This window comes from Epinephelus fuscoguttatus, linkage group LG23 (genome assembly GCF_011397635.1).
Source record: "Epinephelus fuscoguttatus linkage group LG23, E.fuscoguttatus.final_Chr_v1".
Taxonomy (NCBI): Eukaryota; Metazoa; Chordata; class Actinopteri; order Perciformes; family Serranidae; genus Epinephelus; species Epinephelus fuscoguttatus.
The window spans coordinates 17,420,465-17,439,066 of record NC_064774.1 but is presented as its reverse complement, the minus strand read 5'-3'; the positions used below and the strand labels follow the sequence as shown (position 1 = coordinate 17,439,066).

Genomic DNA, 18,602 nt, shown 5'->3' with positions numbered 1-18,602 from the left:
GTGCCTAGCACACAGATCTGGTACTAAAAGGTGGAGCTGCGGACAATGCAGTCTGTTGATTGGTCAATAGAGGACGGTCACTCTGCTCAGGGCTGAGTTGTGGCTGGTTTTGAGGCTCATGTAACCACTGTTCATACCGTGGAGAGTTTTATTATAACTATAAAATGAAAGAATGTTTTGCTGCTTCCTGCAGCAGCTGGATTGAGAGAAAAATTATCTTTCACTGGGCCGACTGCTGGCGACTTTTAGGATTGAACGTTAACTTGTAATGTTACTCAATATATGAGTTCATGACATGAATCCATCAGCACACCTTAAATTTCACTGTGACAATTTTAACCATTACTTTAATTTTTATATGACATACACTTTTAGTAATGAGTGGATCTTCAAGCGTTTATATATTAATTCTGACTGGGTTATGTGACCTGCATATATTCTAATCCTCACTCGTTGTTCCTGTGGACTCCAGCAACACTAAACCCCTGAGCTTGCCTGAGAAGGACTAAATGCACAAACTTGCTATCTCTAAATATCCCATGGAGAGAGACTCTCACTGCAGCCTGTTTTATTTTGTTCTGAAAATGTCGGCGTGCAGCCTCGTTCTGTGGACGGTAAACGAGGTCCAGACTGATAAAGGAATACAGTGAGTGCTGGACGGAGCAGTGAGTGACAACAAGGGTTGTACAAGGGTACTGTTTGCAGTGGAAACCCTAGGGTCTAGGTACCATGTCTGAAGGGTTACTTTTGGTTCCAAAGCTACTGTACCTAAAGTGTTTGGTGGAAACAGGGCTTGATGCTCCAGTTTACCCTCACTGGTGAACAACAGTTCAGGCAGTAACTCTCTTCCAACTACTAAGAGTTTCTCCAGATAAATATGTAAATCCATCATTAAACAGGCCAAATTTAAAAGGGGATTTATACAAGTACAACATGAAGGTCAAGAATTTCATAACTTTAGGAATTTAGTCCGTTTATTTATGATTTGTAAAATCTTATAGTAATTTCTGTCTTTATTTTCCTGTTGATGCTTCATATTTTTTTTGCATGACCTTTATGGTCCCCCATACTGCTCAACTTCAACTGTAGTTAGTCATTGTTAATAAATGTTAGACCTGTCTTAAACTTTTTTTTTTTTTTTTAATAGAAAATCCCACATCTTAACTTAGAGGAACTTGACTCCAAACACCGTTTCTCACCTGTCTGTTACGAGATGTCATCAGAAGAACAAACAACACACAGAGCACCAGGTCAAGGTCTCATCTCTTTGCCCAAATGTTCTTCTTTTACTTCATTCATTGTTTAATGAATACAGTGAGAGACAAATAAATACAGACAGAACAGCGGCTAAAAGGAGGAAGAGGAGGTGGTTGAGTGTGGAAAAGTCGAGGGACGGAGGAGGAGCAGCAGGTGCGGAGCAGGAGTACAGTTAATCCCTCTGAGGCAGAACTAGTTTTATGTATTCTTCTTCTTTTTCTGTTGTGGTCTTTGTCGTCCTACAAGCCTGATTTTACTCAGTATAATGGCAACTGTTTCAAGAATTAACAACTCATGTAAAAAGTCTCATATATATGTGAAAGTTGCTGCAAGTTGAGGAGAAACAAAAACAAGTGCAGGTCAGTAAGGAGGGATAGATGCAGGGAAAGAAAAGACGTTGCGAGAGAACCCTCACTTGTTAGTCTGCCAAGGTAACAGGAACATACTTAAATCATTAAAAAGAATACAAAAATTGCCTCGTTGCCTTTGTTTTTGTTAGTTTTTACTTGAAAAAATACTTTAAAAAGTAACAAATCAACAGAAAACAGTAGTGGTGGATGTCTGATCTTGACTTAGTAGAGGGCATGTTCAAAATCTAATAACGAAGTGTGCTTGATTGAATCATCTCAATGAGTTAAATCGAGCACATTCTTAGAAATATTTCAAACATGCGCTCTTCTCTGTCGAGCTCTGTGGTGAACATACACATGATCTGGGTGGGGTGGGGTGGGGGTTGGGGTTGTATTTTTGTTGACTAAAGGAGAAGATTAGCAGAAGGGGGATGTGGACGCTGTCCTGTCGATATTAAGACTTGTCTGCTGATTTGAGGAGGTTTTCTTTGCTCCTTCTCTTCACGTCCCAGTTGTAGACTCGTGCCATGTCTGAGGGGAGCGGCGGGTTAAGGAACAGCAACAGCAGAGTGGCAGCAGGGTTAGTTATGATAAAAACAGTGTGTGACATTTCTATTAATGTACTGGAGCTGGAGATAGACAGTAGCTGTAGTTTTCAGTTAACTTTCGAGTAATGCTGATTCTGGCAGGTTATTTCAAGGGGCATTTACTCTTTAGGAGGATATACTGGCAAAAGTATGTTTTCTTTAGTGTATAATCACCTGAAAATAAGAATGAGTTGTTTATATCCACATAGGAAGCAAGTCCTCGTCTGTGAAGATCGCCAAGTTGCACCATCATGTTTCTTACAGCAGACCAGAACAGACAAACCAAACCTTGCCTCTAGATAGGGACATTTGCATTTTTGCATCGGCCACCGTAGCTAGCAGCCCCTCCCCAATATCTAGTGTCAAAAAACGCAGATTTATTTTAAATGAAACTGCTTTATTCAGTGTTTTTACTAGTTTGAAACTGGGTCTGTTTGTTTTGGAGCGGAAGAGACCTCTGTGGATAATTTGCCTTCCAGTAAAAACGTCCTGAACATCTGGACCTTATGTTACAAGAAACAAAAGGTGAGCACACATTAGCAGGTGCTAGGCTAGCCTGGGCTAACAGTGTACAAGAAACACTGATTTGCAACATGAAACTGCTTTATTTAATGTATTTCGCAGTTTTAATCACCAGGGGCCTGTACTACGAAGATCTTCGGTCACTTTGCATGAGGTGGATAAGCTGTGTTTCATCAATGCACGGGGGAAAAAACCCAACAAGTACTCAGAAGCCTGTAATCACTGATATTTAGGACGCCTGACAAACTTAAACAATAGCTTTAAAGGGTTGGTAAATAAAAACTACAAAATACATATCATCTCACTTACCTTATGGTTGTAGCAATGTAGCCTGTGAATTTGGGTGAGCTGAAGACCAGATTAACTTTGGAAAACTAGTGATGTACTGCAGCAGTGCCTCGCTACCACCCCAAATGAGGCCTTGTTACGTCACACTCATATCAATATGAGTTGTCAATTATTTTTTAATGAAACAATAATGGAGGTAGTCTCAGATTGAATTCAAACACACAACTGCAATACCGAGTTTTGGCCAGCGGATGTCACTATCCCCCTCAACAATGAACCATTTTAACACAGCTGCTGCAGTGGCTCAGAGCCTCAAAAAGCTTTTTCCCCATCACTATGAAAAAACAATACATAAAACATGAGTTTATGTTTTAAAGCTGCAACAACAGCTCCACAGGACTTTGAATCAGAGATGAGCCCAACCTGAGCGGACTACATCATGGAAGGATACTGACTTCGGTGGTGGTGAACTGGTCTCGCAGGAAATCCAGATCATCCTCGAGCGTCTCTAGATTACGGGATGCCGTGGATAGGTTCTTCTCTAGGAGAGCCTGGGCTTCATCAATGTCGTACTCTAACATGACGTTAGCCTTTGGGGGGGAAATGTCGGGGTGGGCAGGAGTGGAAGATGTAAAGAGGATTCAAGTTATGGTCTATTACCCACCAGATCAGCCCAGGAAGAAGAAAATGTTCGGATTATACATTTCTGCAAACCACTAATACATGTCGTTTCCCCCTTTTAAATATATCATATCGGCATTTCTAAAGTGATACAATACATAAGCTGACGATTCAGTCATTGAGAGAGCAAAACCACTGCATCAAACGAACAACACTTTGTTTTTTGGTAATCCTTCAAAGCATTTCCCAGCAGTGTTTGAGCCACAAAACCTGGGTGTTTATTACCAATGCTTGCCGGTGTGTCCAGCCCCAAGCCTTAGTGAATTTGGCCAACAATAGTGGCACTTCCTAGCTGTGTTTTAGCCATAGAACCTGGATGTTTTTCACTGACACATAACTGCATTTCCAAGCAGTGTTTGTGGCACCAAACTTGGACTTAATCACCGATACATAGCTGCGTTTTCTAGCAACGTTTAACCCATTGAACCTGGATATTTTTCACTGACCAGTCTCTGCTTTTCTAGCAGCTTTTGTGCCACCAAACCTGGTTGTTTTTACCAACCCTTAGCGGTGTTTCCAGCACCAAACCCTGGTGTTGACATACTGCGGCACTTCCCAGCAGTGTTTTAGCCATAGAACCTGGGTGTTTTTCACTGGCACATAACTGCATGTCCAAGCAGTGACTGTGGCACCAAACTTGGATCTTATCACCAGGGCATTTTTCACTGACCTGTCTCTGCTTTTCTAGCAGCTTCTGTGCCACCAAACATGGTTGATTTAAAGCAGAACATGGTGTTCTCCATCTTTCCTTACCATAGCCAAGTGATTTTTGTGCCTAAATCTAACCACACCTTCACCACAGCATTATTAAAGCATTGTTTCAAGGTATGTGCTAAAAAATAATGCACAATGTATCCATGGTGCGCAGAAACATAAAAAGCGAGCATTTTTTTCTGGCTGTTGGGTTGCCACAATAGCTCTTAGTTTCATATAAATGACGACTAGAAAAAATCTGACAAGTTGTTTTATACAAAACAAGGTCAAGATGGCAACCGACTCAGCCTCTCATCTCTTATTCTGAGGTAAAAGAAGCAGAACTGACTTTACACAATTGAATAATTTCTGCCAAATACCTCATGCTTATCTTTTGTTGTTTTATCCATCTCTGTTCAACTACTTTTAGTAATGGCTGTGCGACAAAACACTATACACCAGTAAATTAAACCAACTCCACTCTTGAGCTCTACTCACCCCTAACCATAGGCAGACTTTGTCAGTGGGCGGCACTGAGGCCTTGCAGTAAACATTGTCAGCCAATAGGAAGTGTGTCTCCATGGGCGTTGTGGTCTCCTGGGGAAACAAAACGATACATCAAACTGGTCAAAAGGCATCCACTATTATTCATTTTTCAGATATTTTATATTTTGTAACGTATTGCTCAGAAAGAAACAACAACCTTGAAAATAAAGAGTTGTTTCATTAAGGATTTACACAATGAAATCTAAGATTCATTTACTTCTGCATAATTTACTTATTAATTGTTTGCAGCCTATAATTGCCTTTCATGTTTTTAACTTTCTGAATCAACCACTGTGGAATTTCAAGCTTTAGGAAATCTTTAAGATCATCACAAAAAATACTGGGATAGAAGTTTTCTGCGTTATCATTCAGCCCAATGTAATGACATGATGCGAGTACAGGAAATAACAGACACAGCAGAGCACACACAAGATATAAATTTATACTTCAATGGATTTCTCTATCAAAATCTAATTAAATGTTCTATAAAGTAAATTTAATGACCCATAAAAGGCATGCATTTGTGTTGAAATAATAGGTTTTGTGAAACAGCTAGTTTAACTGTCAAGGGTCTTGCTTTAGATTGAACACTCTGAGAGTTTGCTGTCTGGGTATAATTCTGTCTATGGACAAATCTACAGATTATTTAGTTTTCACGTCTGGTCGTTTACATGACACATTAATCAAGAAATCAGAACTTGCAATATGTACAACAATCATACCAGCATCTTACAACACAACATGTAGTCATATAGGTTTGGTATAAGAAGCAGTGGTGGTGCGGGTTCATTCTGAATTGTTTGGAAAACATTACAGTCCACTTAAATACCATCAGTTAGGAGAAAGCTGTAGATAAAAGTGAGTTTTAAGAACAGTTTTAGAGGAGGTGCCATTATAACGTTACTTTACAAAGACAATACTGACCTTTTTCTTCTGCATGTGCCGTAGGATTTCTAGCGTTTGTGTGATTTGTGGGATCTGGCTTTTCAACCTAAATATGAAGAGAGGAAAAAACATTTTAGTTCAAGTAAGGAAGGCATTATTTAAGTTATCACACAGCCACGTGTAATGTGGACGTTATCACTGGATTGTGGTTTTGTGTACATGTGGTTAAAGTCAGAGATACACAAACAATAAATACTTATATTTTGAACTAATAATGATAATAGATGTTTCAACATTTGCTAATGACTAAGGGCCTGTGCACTAATCACACAAGGGATTCTGGGATGTCCCAGACACAACACTCACCAGACACTAATTCACAAAAAAAAAAGAGACAACAAACCTTCCTATTATTTCACAGTTTTGCGTCAGATTATTTTACGTGAGAAAATCAAGTGTCTTTCATTGGTGTTACCTGAGTTTCTTCTGAGACAGGTTGAGCTCCATGTATTTATATTTCTGGTACTGTTCGTCCAGCTTCCTCAGTGCTGAATCTGCCGTCTCGTTGCCTGGCAGCTTCATAAAAGAGTCGACATCCTCCTGTGAAATCCAGCAGAGGGGAGAGAAGACGGTGAGCCGAGACATTAAATACTGACCCATATCTGTATCTGAGCTAGGGTTGTCATGAGAACCGATACTTTGGTACCAAGTCGATGCCAACACGCAAAAAAATATGTCGGTACCTGTTTTTTTTTCCCAGTACTGTAAGTACCAGATACAACTTTGCCCTCAGAGGGCCGTATCGATTCCTGTCAGAACTGACGGGGGTAGTATACGCGCATCACTCAGTGCCGAGGACGAGCGCAGAAGAAGAACGCCTGTTGTCCATCGTCTTTGCTAGAAACAATGGCTTTTACGAGTGCTGCTGGAGCATAACACCTCAGCTTGTCTAAAAGTCAGGTAGTAGGAGTCGTGTGTGGAGATGGTTAGAGTTAAAGTTTTAAAGAATTTAGAAATACATGAGTTCTGTTTTTTGATTTTTATCGTGGTATCGAATGAGTATCCAGAATCGTGGAAATTCACTGGTATTGGTATCGACTACTGAAATTCTAGTATCGTGACAAGCCTAGTCCCAATTTTTGCTGAGCAACAGTTAAGTGTAAAAGGAATTACAGGCTGTCGCATATAGACACCTGTCCTAAATATAAGCCTGTTAAGTTCAGTGATTTAATCAAATATGAGCCCGGGCTATTAACTGAAGTTTTCTTTCAAACAATGAACACAGCTCATTCAAAATTTTTCCCTGGACAGGAAGAGTATGAAAAACTGTAAGCCTTCAGACAACTGTAGTGAAGTATCTCTTTAAGAAATATTCTCTATAGTGGAGTAGGGTTGCAGCGATATACAGGTACAAGGTACACCATGACATACAGTTTGAGGGTTATCATACTGTGTACATTTGCTTATCTATAATATTCAGAAAAAAATGCAACTGCAACCTTTTAGTAATTTTCTAAGAGGAGACTTTTCACACATACTCTCATTAACAAAATGGTTTCCAGTTTCAATTATAGTAATAAAACATTTGTTCAACCAACAATAACCGATCACTTTTCCTTCCTTTAAGGGTCATTCTGACTGATAGTAAGATAATTCTTAAATTACACGAAGCTGCTGTGTTTTATGAGACGGTTATCATACTGTGAAAATCTCACACCGTTGCAACCCTATACTCAAGTTCAGCAGTGCTCTGGAATAAACTTAAGTATTTCCATTGTATGTACAATCATACAGGGTGTCTATAGGTATCAAACAATTAAATTTAATGCTTTTCAAGACCCATTCGCGACACCTTTTAGCCTAATTTAGGACATATTTTTGGACAAATGATGTTTTACTTATTTAAGCATCTCAGGTAGGCATTGCGGGGAAGTAGTGTGTGTGTGTGTGGTCTTGCGCAGAGGTAAGTGTTAAATAGGAATATGGTTATCAGAGTGAGTGAAATCAATCTACATTTTGCCAACAGGTATGTGCAAGTATAAGTGTAACATTAGAAATGTGGACCTCACAAATTCAAATTTAAGACTTTTTAATGCCTTTAACGGCCTTATTGTTGTGCCACTGAATAATTTAAGACATTTTAAGATGTTTTAAGGACCGGTAGACACAGTGGCAATATTTTTTGAGACAGTTATCATACCGTAAAAATCTCATACCATTGCAACCCTATACTCAAGTTAGAACCTAAGTTCAGCGGTGGTGGAATGTAGATAGATCAATAGATAGTTAGACGACGATAGAAATAAGTCTTTAGCTTTTAGACTGCAAGAACTACAGTTAAGTAAAATTTTAAGGTACTTGTACTTTACTTGGGTATTTCAGTTTATGCTACTTTATACTTGTCCTCCAATATATCTCAGATTCAAACAAAATACATAATCACTTCACAAATTATGATAATTTACCAGTATTATAAAGCAGCTGAAACTATTTTCCCTTTACTTAAGCTCCTGTAACATATCTGGAACTTCTTCCATCACTACAGACATGGAATATGTTACTGCACATGACTACTTTCACTTTTGGTACTTAAAGTACTTTTCACACTGTGTTATTAGTGTTTTTAACTTCAGTAAATGATGTGAACACTTCCTCCACAGTATATATATTAACTGTTCCCTAACAATGAATGAGGGAGAAGGTTGGAGGGTGCTAACGCTATCTTAGCATGACATTTATCCGTAAAGCAGTGTAAAGGGCTAACGTTTAGCTAACTAAAACACTTCAGAGCCTAAAGAGGAGAGCACACAGACACAGTGATGTCCATAGATGGAGGTGAGGAGCCGCCCAGCCTGCACACACAGCACGATTAGCTCCCATGCTAACTGAGCTAACTAGCCCGTTAGCCAGCATGACGCGCCCACACACCGGCTACACGTTTAAAAGTGAGCTTCCAACGGTCTAACGCCATCGAAGACATGCGAGGAAAGGGAGAAATGTCGGCCTCTACGTACCACGAACACAGCCTCGGGGATCCCGAGGTGCTTTCTCTTTGTCGCCTGAACGGCATTGCTGTTGTCTATGGTGGCAGCCATGATGGAGAGAGGCTCCTCTCCTTCCTTCCTGACGTACAAGTCTGGGGAGCAGCGTGGAGGCTCGGCTGCCTCTAGTGGACACAGCCTGCAACTGCTGTTTCCTACCCCAGAGGGATTCTTGGGGTCAGGAAAAAGTTGTGGCTTGTGTTAAAATGAATAGATTTCTGAGAGAAAGTCTACAAGGAATACGTCTCCTACTAGGCCTACTAATAGTTTGTTTGTTGTGGTCACTGTTAGTTGTTGCCTTGGCAATAACTACTCTTCCTGGGGTCCATAATAATAATAATAATGATAATAACTAGTCCATACCCATTGGTAGCTTTGTCACTTTCTACCTTTGCAAATCCTCAATGCCTATGTGCAGTTTCAGATTGACCACGCCGTTCTCAGTGAGTAGAAAAAAAAACCGTGAGACAGACAGAAAGACACACTGACAGTTTCCGTGATTATGTACAGCATACCATACCATGACTTAGTCATACCAAAAATTAGAAAAAACACAACAACATTGGTCCACAGGGGGAGCCACAGCGATCGGTTGCATTTTAGCCATTTTTAAGCATTTTTCTGTTGTTATAGCGCCACCCAGTTGCCAATTAGAGTTACATTTCTCCAGTCACCTTGAGGCATCCTATTCTACATATCTACCAAGTTTAGTAAAAATCCATATGGCGGTTAGGCCTAGATAAGACATTAGCTCTCTAGCGCCCCCATTTTGTTTGATGGGGTCAATAATGGAGGGGTCCTCTCAGATTATGTGTGGTCATATGCCTACAAAGTTGCGTGGTGATCGGTGAAACCCTTGAGATGTTATACACCTTTATGTGATGAGCCACACCCTCCACATTATTCATTGCCTTATAGAAGCTCAGTTTTAGTAAGTTTTCCAACTTTTGCCAAGAGGGAACTTTAGATATTGATCCCTAGATTATGTTCACCCAGTTTCATGCAGATCGGTCAAACTTCCTAGGAAGAGATCGATTTTAAGTGTTTTTCAAAAAATTCAAAATGGCGGAAAATCTGTGTAACTGGAAGTTATGGGTTCTTGAGGCAAATGTGTTCCTCATGAGGAGAGGCATCTCTGTGCAAAATTTCATGTCTCTACGACATACGGGGCATGAGATATGCCCATTCAAAGTTTGCAATTTCAGTGGGTTGCTATAGCGCCCCCCTTTGGCCAATTGATGTAATATTGCTTCATTCTCATCCTCCCATGACCCTCTACCTCTGTGCCAAATTTCACATGGATTGACCAAGTCAGTGAGGAGAAAAGCGTGGAACAGACACACACAGACACACCCACAGACACAGACAGAGTTGTCATTATATAGTAAGATAATAACTTTATTTATACAGCACAATTCATGCATAAAATGCAACACAAAGTGCTGAACAGAAAAGACAATCAAGATATTTGTTAGAAATGAAAACAAAATAAAAGCATGAATAAAAAATGCCAAGTAAAAGCATAAATACATAAAAACACATTTCAAGAGAAAGCAATGGTGAAAAGGTGTGTCTTAAGATTTCGTTTGAAAGTTTCAACAGATGTAGAGCCCCTAAGACCCTCAGGTAGACTGTTCCAGAGTTTAAAGGTATAATAAGTGAAGGCTGCCTCTCCATGCCTTTTTGTTGTAACCTACTGGATAATCAAGAGATTTGAATCTGAGGATCTTAGGGACCTTGAAGGCACATACATTTTGAGCATGTCAGACAGATCAGATCGGGCAAGGCCATTTAGAGCTTTAAAAAACAATTAAATAATTTTAAAATTTATTCTTTGACTGACAGGTAGTGATGGCCAAATGAAGCCTCATGAACCACTTTCTTTATTTTCTGACCCCACCAGATGGCGCTCTTGGTCTAAAGATAAAGGCTGAAGGACTGGCAATGAAGTGTGCTTTCAAACCTTTGTTGAACAGACAGTGCCATCTAGTGGCTTCAGAAAATAAAGACAGTGGTTCATGAGGCCTCATTTGGCCATCACTACTGACAAGTAACCAATGTAGTGATTTTAAAACTGGAGTGATGTGTGCTCTCTGTCTGGTTTTTGTCAGAACATGTGCTGTTGCATTTTGCACAAGCTGTAACTTAGAAATAGCTTTCTTGGACACACCAGACAAAAGAGCATTGCAATAGTCCAGTCGGCTGGAGATAAAAGCATGAAACAACTTTTCTGTATCTGCCTGGGAGAGAAGCGGTCTGACTTTGACAATGTTCCTTCACTGATAAAATGACACTTTAATTACATTTCTAGTGTAATTTTATGTAATTTAATGTCTTTTTTCAGCATTGGCAGTATAAAAACAAAATCGGGGAGTGCGTCAAAATGCCACCTATCTACTTTTGTTTATACAGAATGCGCCTTTTTCGGGGCAATGGGGGGCGTGAGCAAGTAACAAAACGTGTAGCTCAGCATGTGACGTAAACAGTGACGTGGGAGGGAAGCCGTGGGTGGTCAGTCCTTCGGCAGGTATCTCGTAAGTCGGCCCGTCCTTCACCGTCCCCGTCATCTGCCGGTTAATGGCCTCTTCGTTTGCGACGACAAGGAGGGCGCGCAATTCCCCATCTCCCCAGTTGCTCATCTTTACAGTGTCTGTCAGGTTTGCGTTTCCCTCTTGCTAGTAGCTGCTCACTAATTCCTGCTATCAGCTGTTTCCTGTTTATCCACTGCCAGTGGCTCGCATGTGCGGCGCCATCAACAGCTCCTCCCACAAGTCTTCAACAGTCCCTCCTGTTGCGGAAGGCTGCCTCGCTCTGTTTAAACTAAAAAGGTTTCCGCCAATGTGACTACCCTACGAGGCGGAAAATTGGGCACCTCGGATCAACTTGCCAATCTGGCTCTGTGTGTCTAAACGCTCACAGCTTGCTGGCAAAACGGCCCAACATTCACAGAAAATCTGGCAGTGTAAATGGGGCTAATGAGTGAAAATCCCCCAAACAAAAACTGAAAGACTTTTACAGTAGCTGGTTACAGAAAGTGTTTAGAAGCTGTGATACTTGCCAAAGGGGGCGCTACTAAGTACTGACTATGCAGGGTGCCCAAACTTTTGCTTCAGGTTCGTTTCCTTTTTTGTTATTTTGAAACTCAAGGTAAGCTTACTTTAAATATTGAAGAAATGTGTCATCTTTAACTTCATACCTTTTGGAAATCAGTTCATCTTCTACTTACTTAACTACTCACAGTAAACAAATTATGACCAGGGTGCCCAAACATTTGCATGTCATTATATATTATAATCCATTTCTGCCAATATTTCCCCGAAATGCTACCCACTGGACCTTTTCCCACGATGGATTCAAATGCACAAGCCACAATCCAGAGGTCCAAGCAGACGGATCTTTGGTCAGATCACTATGTCACTATGTCCCAAAAAGCAACCTGAACTTTGATTTTAACTCTGTTTGAATTATTCTACTGTCATGGGCACACCAAGATGCAAAGAAACATGGAAATTTACTGTCATTGATCTCGATGCAAAGTAGATGTTAAGCTTCAAATTTGATTGTAAATGTTCTCAGTGCTTGGACAAATATAACCCATCAGTGTTTGGACATTTTGTACAAAACATTATTAATTTTTATCACAGTAAACTGCCATTACAATGTACTCTCTCTGGCATTGTATCATGTTAAAATACAAGTATCTCTCATGCAGACGGTAAAACACACTAAAAGGATTACACACACAAAATAAAATGAGATGTGTCAACTATGGAATACACTTTCCTTCAAGTGTTTCCGTTTGCTCTTGCTTTATGTTCCTTCTTTGGAAGCTTCCTCCAGCTCAGTTTTACATCTTTAGTTGCACCTTTCTCACTCAGCTTCCCCTCCACCTACGCAACAGAAAAGAAATATAAAAGTCTACTTTGCAAATTTTTTAGCTTGAGTTATGATGTGCGAAATTGTGATTGGGCTGTCGAGTATTATCACTTCTCTGTGGGTTAGGACTTCACACAAGCTGTCAGGAATTTCTTAAAGGTGTGAAAAATGACAGTCACCCATTTCAAGACTGACTTCATCACAGCAGCGTCTTTCATGTCCACAGAGGAGTCGTAAGCAGTCAGCTTCAGCTTCACCAAGTGTTTCCTCAGTGGATCTGCAAAGAGTAAAAGAGAGAACAAAAACTCTTTAAACCTCATTTATACTCATTAAGAAATAGTTTTAGGGTAACACACAGAGGCCCAATCCCAATACCCCACCTTGTCCGCTACCCCTTAGCCCTTGGCCCTACTCCTAGCCATTGCCCACTACCCCTTGGCCTTTCAAATGAAGCAACAGGGGGTAGGGGTAGAAATCTTTCCCTAGGAATTGGAACACTACTCAATACGTCACCACGTCGGTTACGTTCACGCATACATACATACTATTTTAAACAGGAAGCTGCAAGCCATCTACATTACCAACCAGCATCTACAATGGAGTCTCATTCATCCTACCGATGGCGTTTGCCGCATTCATCATGCTTCGTTTGATGAACGACAGATGACGGGACTTCTGCTAGCTAGCTAACCAGCTAACATTACAAGGCAACATAGTTATACTAGCTGGCGTGTTATCGTAATGTGAAAACTCCGACAATTTTGCAGAACAGGACAGATGCCAGATAGTGCGAGCTAGCTAGCTAGTTAACAAGCAACCTGATGACGGTAACGTTAGCTATGTGTGAACTTTTTTCCCTGTCTCTTGCTCGGTGGTAGCCATGGCGATGTCTACTCCACGCTGGCAAGTCAGCATCTGAAATCCCTCGCTCTGAAGGGCTAGTTTCATACCCACTACCCCTCGTTATGCCCCCTACCCCTACACGCAAAAAGGAATTGGGACACCGCTACTCCTCGCGGAAATGCGCAAATGTAGGGGTAAGGCCAAGGGGTAGGGCTAAGGGGGGGTACTGGGACAGGCCCTTATTCTTGCCAAGAGTTAAGATGGTATTGACCTTCTTATTGAACGCTCAGAACAAAAAGATTTAAAGGTCCCTTATTATGTTCATTTCATACTTGAACACAAAGTGTCTGTGGTATAATAGTGATAATGCATTCTGAGGTGTCCCGATATAAAAAATAATGGACTTGGTGCAGGAAATGTTGTTCATCTTCCACTCCACATTTATTATTCTTATACTGTATATACAAGGCACATCAGAGTTCATAATTGCTTTCATAACACGTCTTGTGATGTAAAGTTCTTGTAATTAGCCATATTAAAAGGCAATTATTATGAAATGCCATAAGGTGCGATAGCAGAAAAAGCTACTTACCACTACGGCAAAAAAAGGGCAACTTTTCAGCACAACTTTTGTCAACCATTGCAAGAGGTTTGCTGTTGACCTCAAGTACGGCACAGTTATATAATCCATTTAGATATGGCTCGTACTGTTTCCAGGGTAAGAATGAGGGTTCGCTGCCATCAGACCACACCCAGAACACATCCGCCAGCCCGATCCAGACCAGGCCCTTGTTAACCATCCTCTGCAGCTCTTTATTTTCAAGCTGGTTCCGCACTCTGGCCAGGTCTGTGTGCTCTTCTCTGCAGTAAGCCTGAGCATCGCCCCAGCTCAAGGAGGGTTTCCCCAAAAAAAACCTTTCAGAGATGTCGGCACCGAACCCTAAAAAATGCATGCAATTGTATGATAATTATTCAGTTAATCAACAGAGCTCAAGATGATGATCTCATAGGGATGCACAATGTATTGGTCAGCATATTGGAGGGCATAACAAACAGGAAGGTCTGGTGGTCCTCCCCTAGTGTTTCACTGGCTCTTGGAGCTGTTGCTCAAATTACACAAGCTTAACTCCTGCATTTTTAGATTGCACGCCACCCATGTATGCATAACGATTGTAGCTTCTATGACATCACCCATTGGTTTCTGGACTGCCATTTTGAAGCCTTGAGTTCAGCATTTTGGCCATCGCCATCTTGGTTTTTTGGAGCCAGAAGTGACCATATTTGGGAGAGAGGCTGCGTGGAGTGGCAGTGGATCTGACTGAGAAGTTGTGGACGCTGTCAGCAGATAATGTTTGATGAACTGCAGTTTTTGGCACTTCCGCATTGGCTTCATTTTTCAGCCTCAGAGGTTGATGATTGGCCAGCGCAGACACAAAGAGTAAAAAAGCAGATTAAGAGATAGACCCGCCACTCTGGCGCTCTCTCTCAAACTTGGACTTAAATCCAATGAAACGGTAAAACTAGGCAGTGCTTATTTAATATTAATCAAGATAATGTAACTGCACTGCTTATTTCCCTCCTTAAAGGTTTTCAGGAACTTAGTTTAATGCAATATTTAGCTGTAATAGTGAGAGTTTGTGAAAGAGGAAGTGGCGCCACACTGTTTCCTACACAGTGAAAACAGAGGCCGAAAACACTCAAACTGTAAAACTAAGCAGCGCTGATCAAATATACACTAAGATTCTGTTACTGACTTGCCTGTTTCTCAACTCAGATATTTTCAGAAACATGTTTCAGCTTACTGTTTAGCTGGAAAACAAGTTTTTTGCCATTGTTGGCCATTAAATGGATAAAATTGCTTCACGTCACCCACCAGCGGAAGTGAATGCCACAGTCCCTTTTCTCTGTTTTCTCTGGTCATGTAGCACTGATTTCAAAAGTATTTGCATCTTTCTACTGCACAGATGGACTAGTTTTATATGATGACATCCATATATTGGTGAAATAGACCAGGAGCCAGGTCCAGCCCTCATGATGTTTTCTGCTACCCTTTCATTACTATTCCCTGTTAGCCTAGACCCTGGGCCATCGTAAGTTGATAAAGAGCACCCCCAACTCGGGGTCGTTTGGTCTCAGGGGGCCAAAACCCCTTTTTTGTGACAAGTTTCTAGTGAAATGTAAATGCAAATATTAGGGCACTACAATGGCATGAATAGTCATACAAGTATGAAATTTGGCAAGGAGTATTCTGACACAAAGGGGGAAGTAGCAAAATAAGATTCTGGGGCTTGCTGTCATTTTGAATTTTGAAAAGGTCAGAAATTGATTCAGCACCCTCAATAACCCCCAAATCCACTCCAATACTGTCCAAATCGACCAAGCAGTTGCTGAAATAAAGTCTATATGGGTGATTATCCTAATAAATGCTAATATTATTAATTTCCCAACATATGCAAGTTAGAAGTTTCTAAATGCTGGGGACCCATTCTGTAAATTTCTAACATGAAACTTCAGGGAACTCAACACTTCCAGGTTCACATTGCTGGCAAGTAGACTCACTGGAAGGCTAGTGACAAAAAATTCTGTTTTGTCTGATGTGAGGTATAGTGACAAAATCAGGCCAAAGCAAGTGTAATTTTCAAAATATAAAGGTCAACTTGGGCTCAAATTGAAGCTTACCAAATTGGGGAGTTTTCTATGCACAAGTGAAGCAGTGTTATTAAACTCAAAGTGATGGATAAATAATCAATTCTGATGAGAATTTGTCTTTTTTTTTGTTTTTTTGGGGATGTTGTGTATGATATTTTGAAATAAAATGGGAACAAGTCCCAGAATCTTATTTTGCTACTTTCTCCTTTGTGTAAGGATACTTCTTGCCAGATTTCATACTTGTATGATTATTCATACCTTTGTAGTGACCTAATATTTGCATTTACATAATTTTGCCAGAAACATGTCCCAAAAAAGGGGTCACTGGGGGTCCTCGTCATCAACCTATGATGGCCCAAGGTATAGGCCAACAGGAAATGATAATAAGAAAAAGGTAGCAGAAAACAACATGAGGGCTGGACCTAAATCCCGGCCTAAAATACTTCTTAAATCGTATTCTTACCCTTATAGCAGAAGAATCTGTTCGGACTGCTGCAGTTTGTAGAAAACCATGTTCCATTCTCTCCTATAACTGCACAGAAATGGTAATTGTGTAGGGGTTCACCTTTTGCCCAGTTAAAATACATCAGTTCTCCCTCTTTGTAGTCATCAGCGTCTGAGCGTGACCAACCCCAACTCCTGTGCAAACCTAAGTAGACAAATTGGATACCAGGCTCAATCAGACGAGCTAGTTCCTCCAGGTCCTGCTCATCGTTGACGGTGACCAAATCAGTGTATTTCTCTCCACAGTACTGACGGGCTTCGGACCAAGTCTTAGGCTTGTTGATGAAGTGGTACTGATGATGATAAGAGGATACACAATGGCACAGACCTATGGACAGGGGTGGAGGAAGTATTAGATGTTTTACCTAAAAGTACCAGTACAACAATGTAGAAGTTATGCACTCAAAATCCTGCTTGAGTAAAAGCACAAAGGTGTTATTAGCTAAATGTACTTCAAGTATCAAATGAAAAAATTGCCTCTCTGAGTCATATAATATTGTATGTTTTATCATTAGGTTGTTAATAGTGATGCATCCTTGCTTAAACACCATTGTGCTGTTGAAGCGTGGTCCAAGTGAAGCTAGTTGTATACTTTATATATAGTTAGGAAGTTCTGAATTTGAAATAAATGACTTCATGTGAGAAGTTAAGAAGGGTTAGACACTGGCAAGAAACAACATTTGGCATTTCCCAGGGCATCAAAAAACGTCACTTGGGCAGTGGCCCTCAGCGTCAGATATAGACACACAAAGCACCCTTTAGCGTCTTCATGAGATGCAGGCTTTCAACCTATGCAAACCCATCCATGTCATTCTTGGATGGTCAGCAACAGACATAGTATAAGGAACGTGACAGTCCACTTAAGGTGGGTGGAAGGGGAGGTGGATGGGTCAAACAGGCACAGGACTTTGGCCTAGGAGTTAGAAAAACAGTGTTTGTGTCCCGCGTTAAATTAAAAGTAAACACTGAGTTATTTTGTCAAGTCAGTCATGGTCAGTTGTTACATGAGTTGACTGATGTGAGTAATGTCAACCACAATCTTTTCCGAACCCTAACCAAGTAGATTTGTTGCCAAAGCGTAACCTCTGCCCCCTTGTGGTAAGAGAGAACGCAAAAGGTTGCCCAAACATCAAACGATGATAAGTAGGGATGGGATCAAGTTGGAAAAGAAGTGATATTTAAAGAAGCAAAACAAGAGTCAACACTGACTTGGCTGTCCACCAGTGGAGACAGCTCTTGGTGAGTAAAGAGATAAGGTTTGATGCTGAACTCGCAACGTTTTCTTTAGATTGGTAAGTATCATTTAACATTAGACAGATGTTACTTCTTTATTCATACTCAGAGATTAGTAGGTTCACAACCCTCTTTCCATCTTTTCTTGACTGAATTTAACTCAATGGTGAACTCTCATGCTTTTTTTGTACATTGTATTGTTGAATCAAGTATTTTAAAAATGTAAAAAAAACAACAACATATGGATCTTGTAGTTAATGACACTCCTGACCTTGATTAACCTTTTGAATGGCGTTACAGGCCCACAGACTGTTATACATGGACAGAGATGATAAACAATTGGCTTCTATGTTGTTTTAAAGTCTGTTTTATCAATTTAGGATTTCTAGAAGTGTTTCTATATACAGTAAGCTTCTAAATAGACATTTCTCTCTTTGTTGACTAGTTTTTTTACTCATATTCACACATTCAGTACATTGTTTTACTCTCTCTTTTTGAAAAGTGACCAAAAAATACCTTCAGTACTATTTGGACGGGATTAGTTTGACATAGGGATGTGGACTAATGTCAGTTTACCACAGTTTATCTGTAGTATAAATGTCCGATTCGCACGGGACAAAAAATCTTCGGAATTCTACCTCAGTTTG

At 40.5% G+C, this 18,602-nt stretch overlaps 1 protein-coding gene across 1 annotated transcript; it reads right to left on the bottom strand.

The window, feature by feature from the left end:
- Positions 1-1,251: 1,251 nt before the first annotated feature.
- On the bottom strand, positions 1,252-8,968 carry vbp1 (von Hippel-Lindau binding protein 1). Its single transcript, XM_049569342.1, has 6 exons — positions 8,824-8,968; positions 6,285-6,409; positions 5,849-5,915; positions 4,877-4,975; positions 3,456-3,594; positions 1,252-2,138 (listed from the first exon to the last, which is right to left on the bottom strand). Exons 1-6 carry the CDS (start codon positions 8,902-8,904, stop codon positions 2,062-2,064), a joined length of 588 nt encoding a protein of 195 aa, XP_049425299.1. The 5' UTR covers positions 8,905-8,968; the 3' UTR covers positions 1,252-2,061.
- Positions 8,969-18,602: the final 9,634 nt, after the last annotated feature.

What these genes read in the sequence shown, in the direction of transcription:
- vbp1 (XM_049569342.1), bottom strand. Translation starts at nt 8,904, where the DNA reads ATGGCTGCCACCATAGACAACAGCAATGCCGTTCAGGCGACAAAGAGA. An exon ending in AAGTCTGCCTATGGTTAGGG is followed by an intron (nt 3,595 to 4,876) that starts GTGAGTAGAGCT and finishes TCCCCCCCAAAG; the next exon opens with GCTAACGTCATGTTAGAGTA. An exon ending in GTTCACCACCACCGAAGTCA is followed by an intron (nt 2,139 to 3,455) that starts GTATCCTTCCAT and finishes CGCTCCCCTCAG; the next exon opens with ACATGGCACGAGTCTACAAC.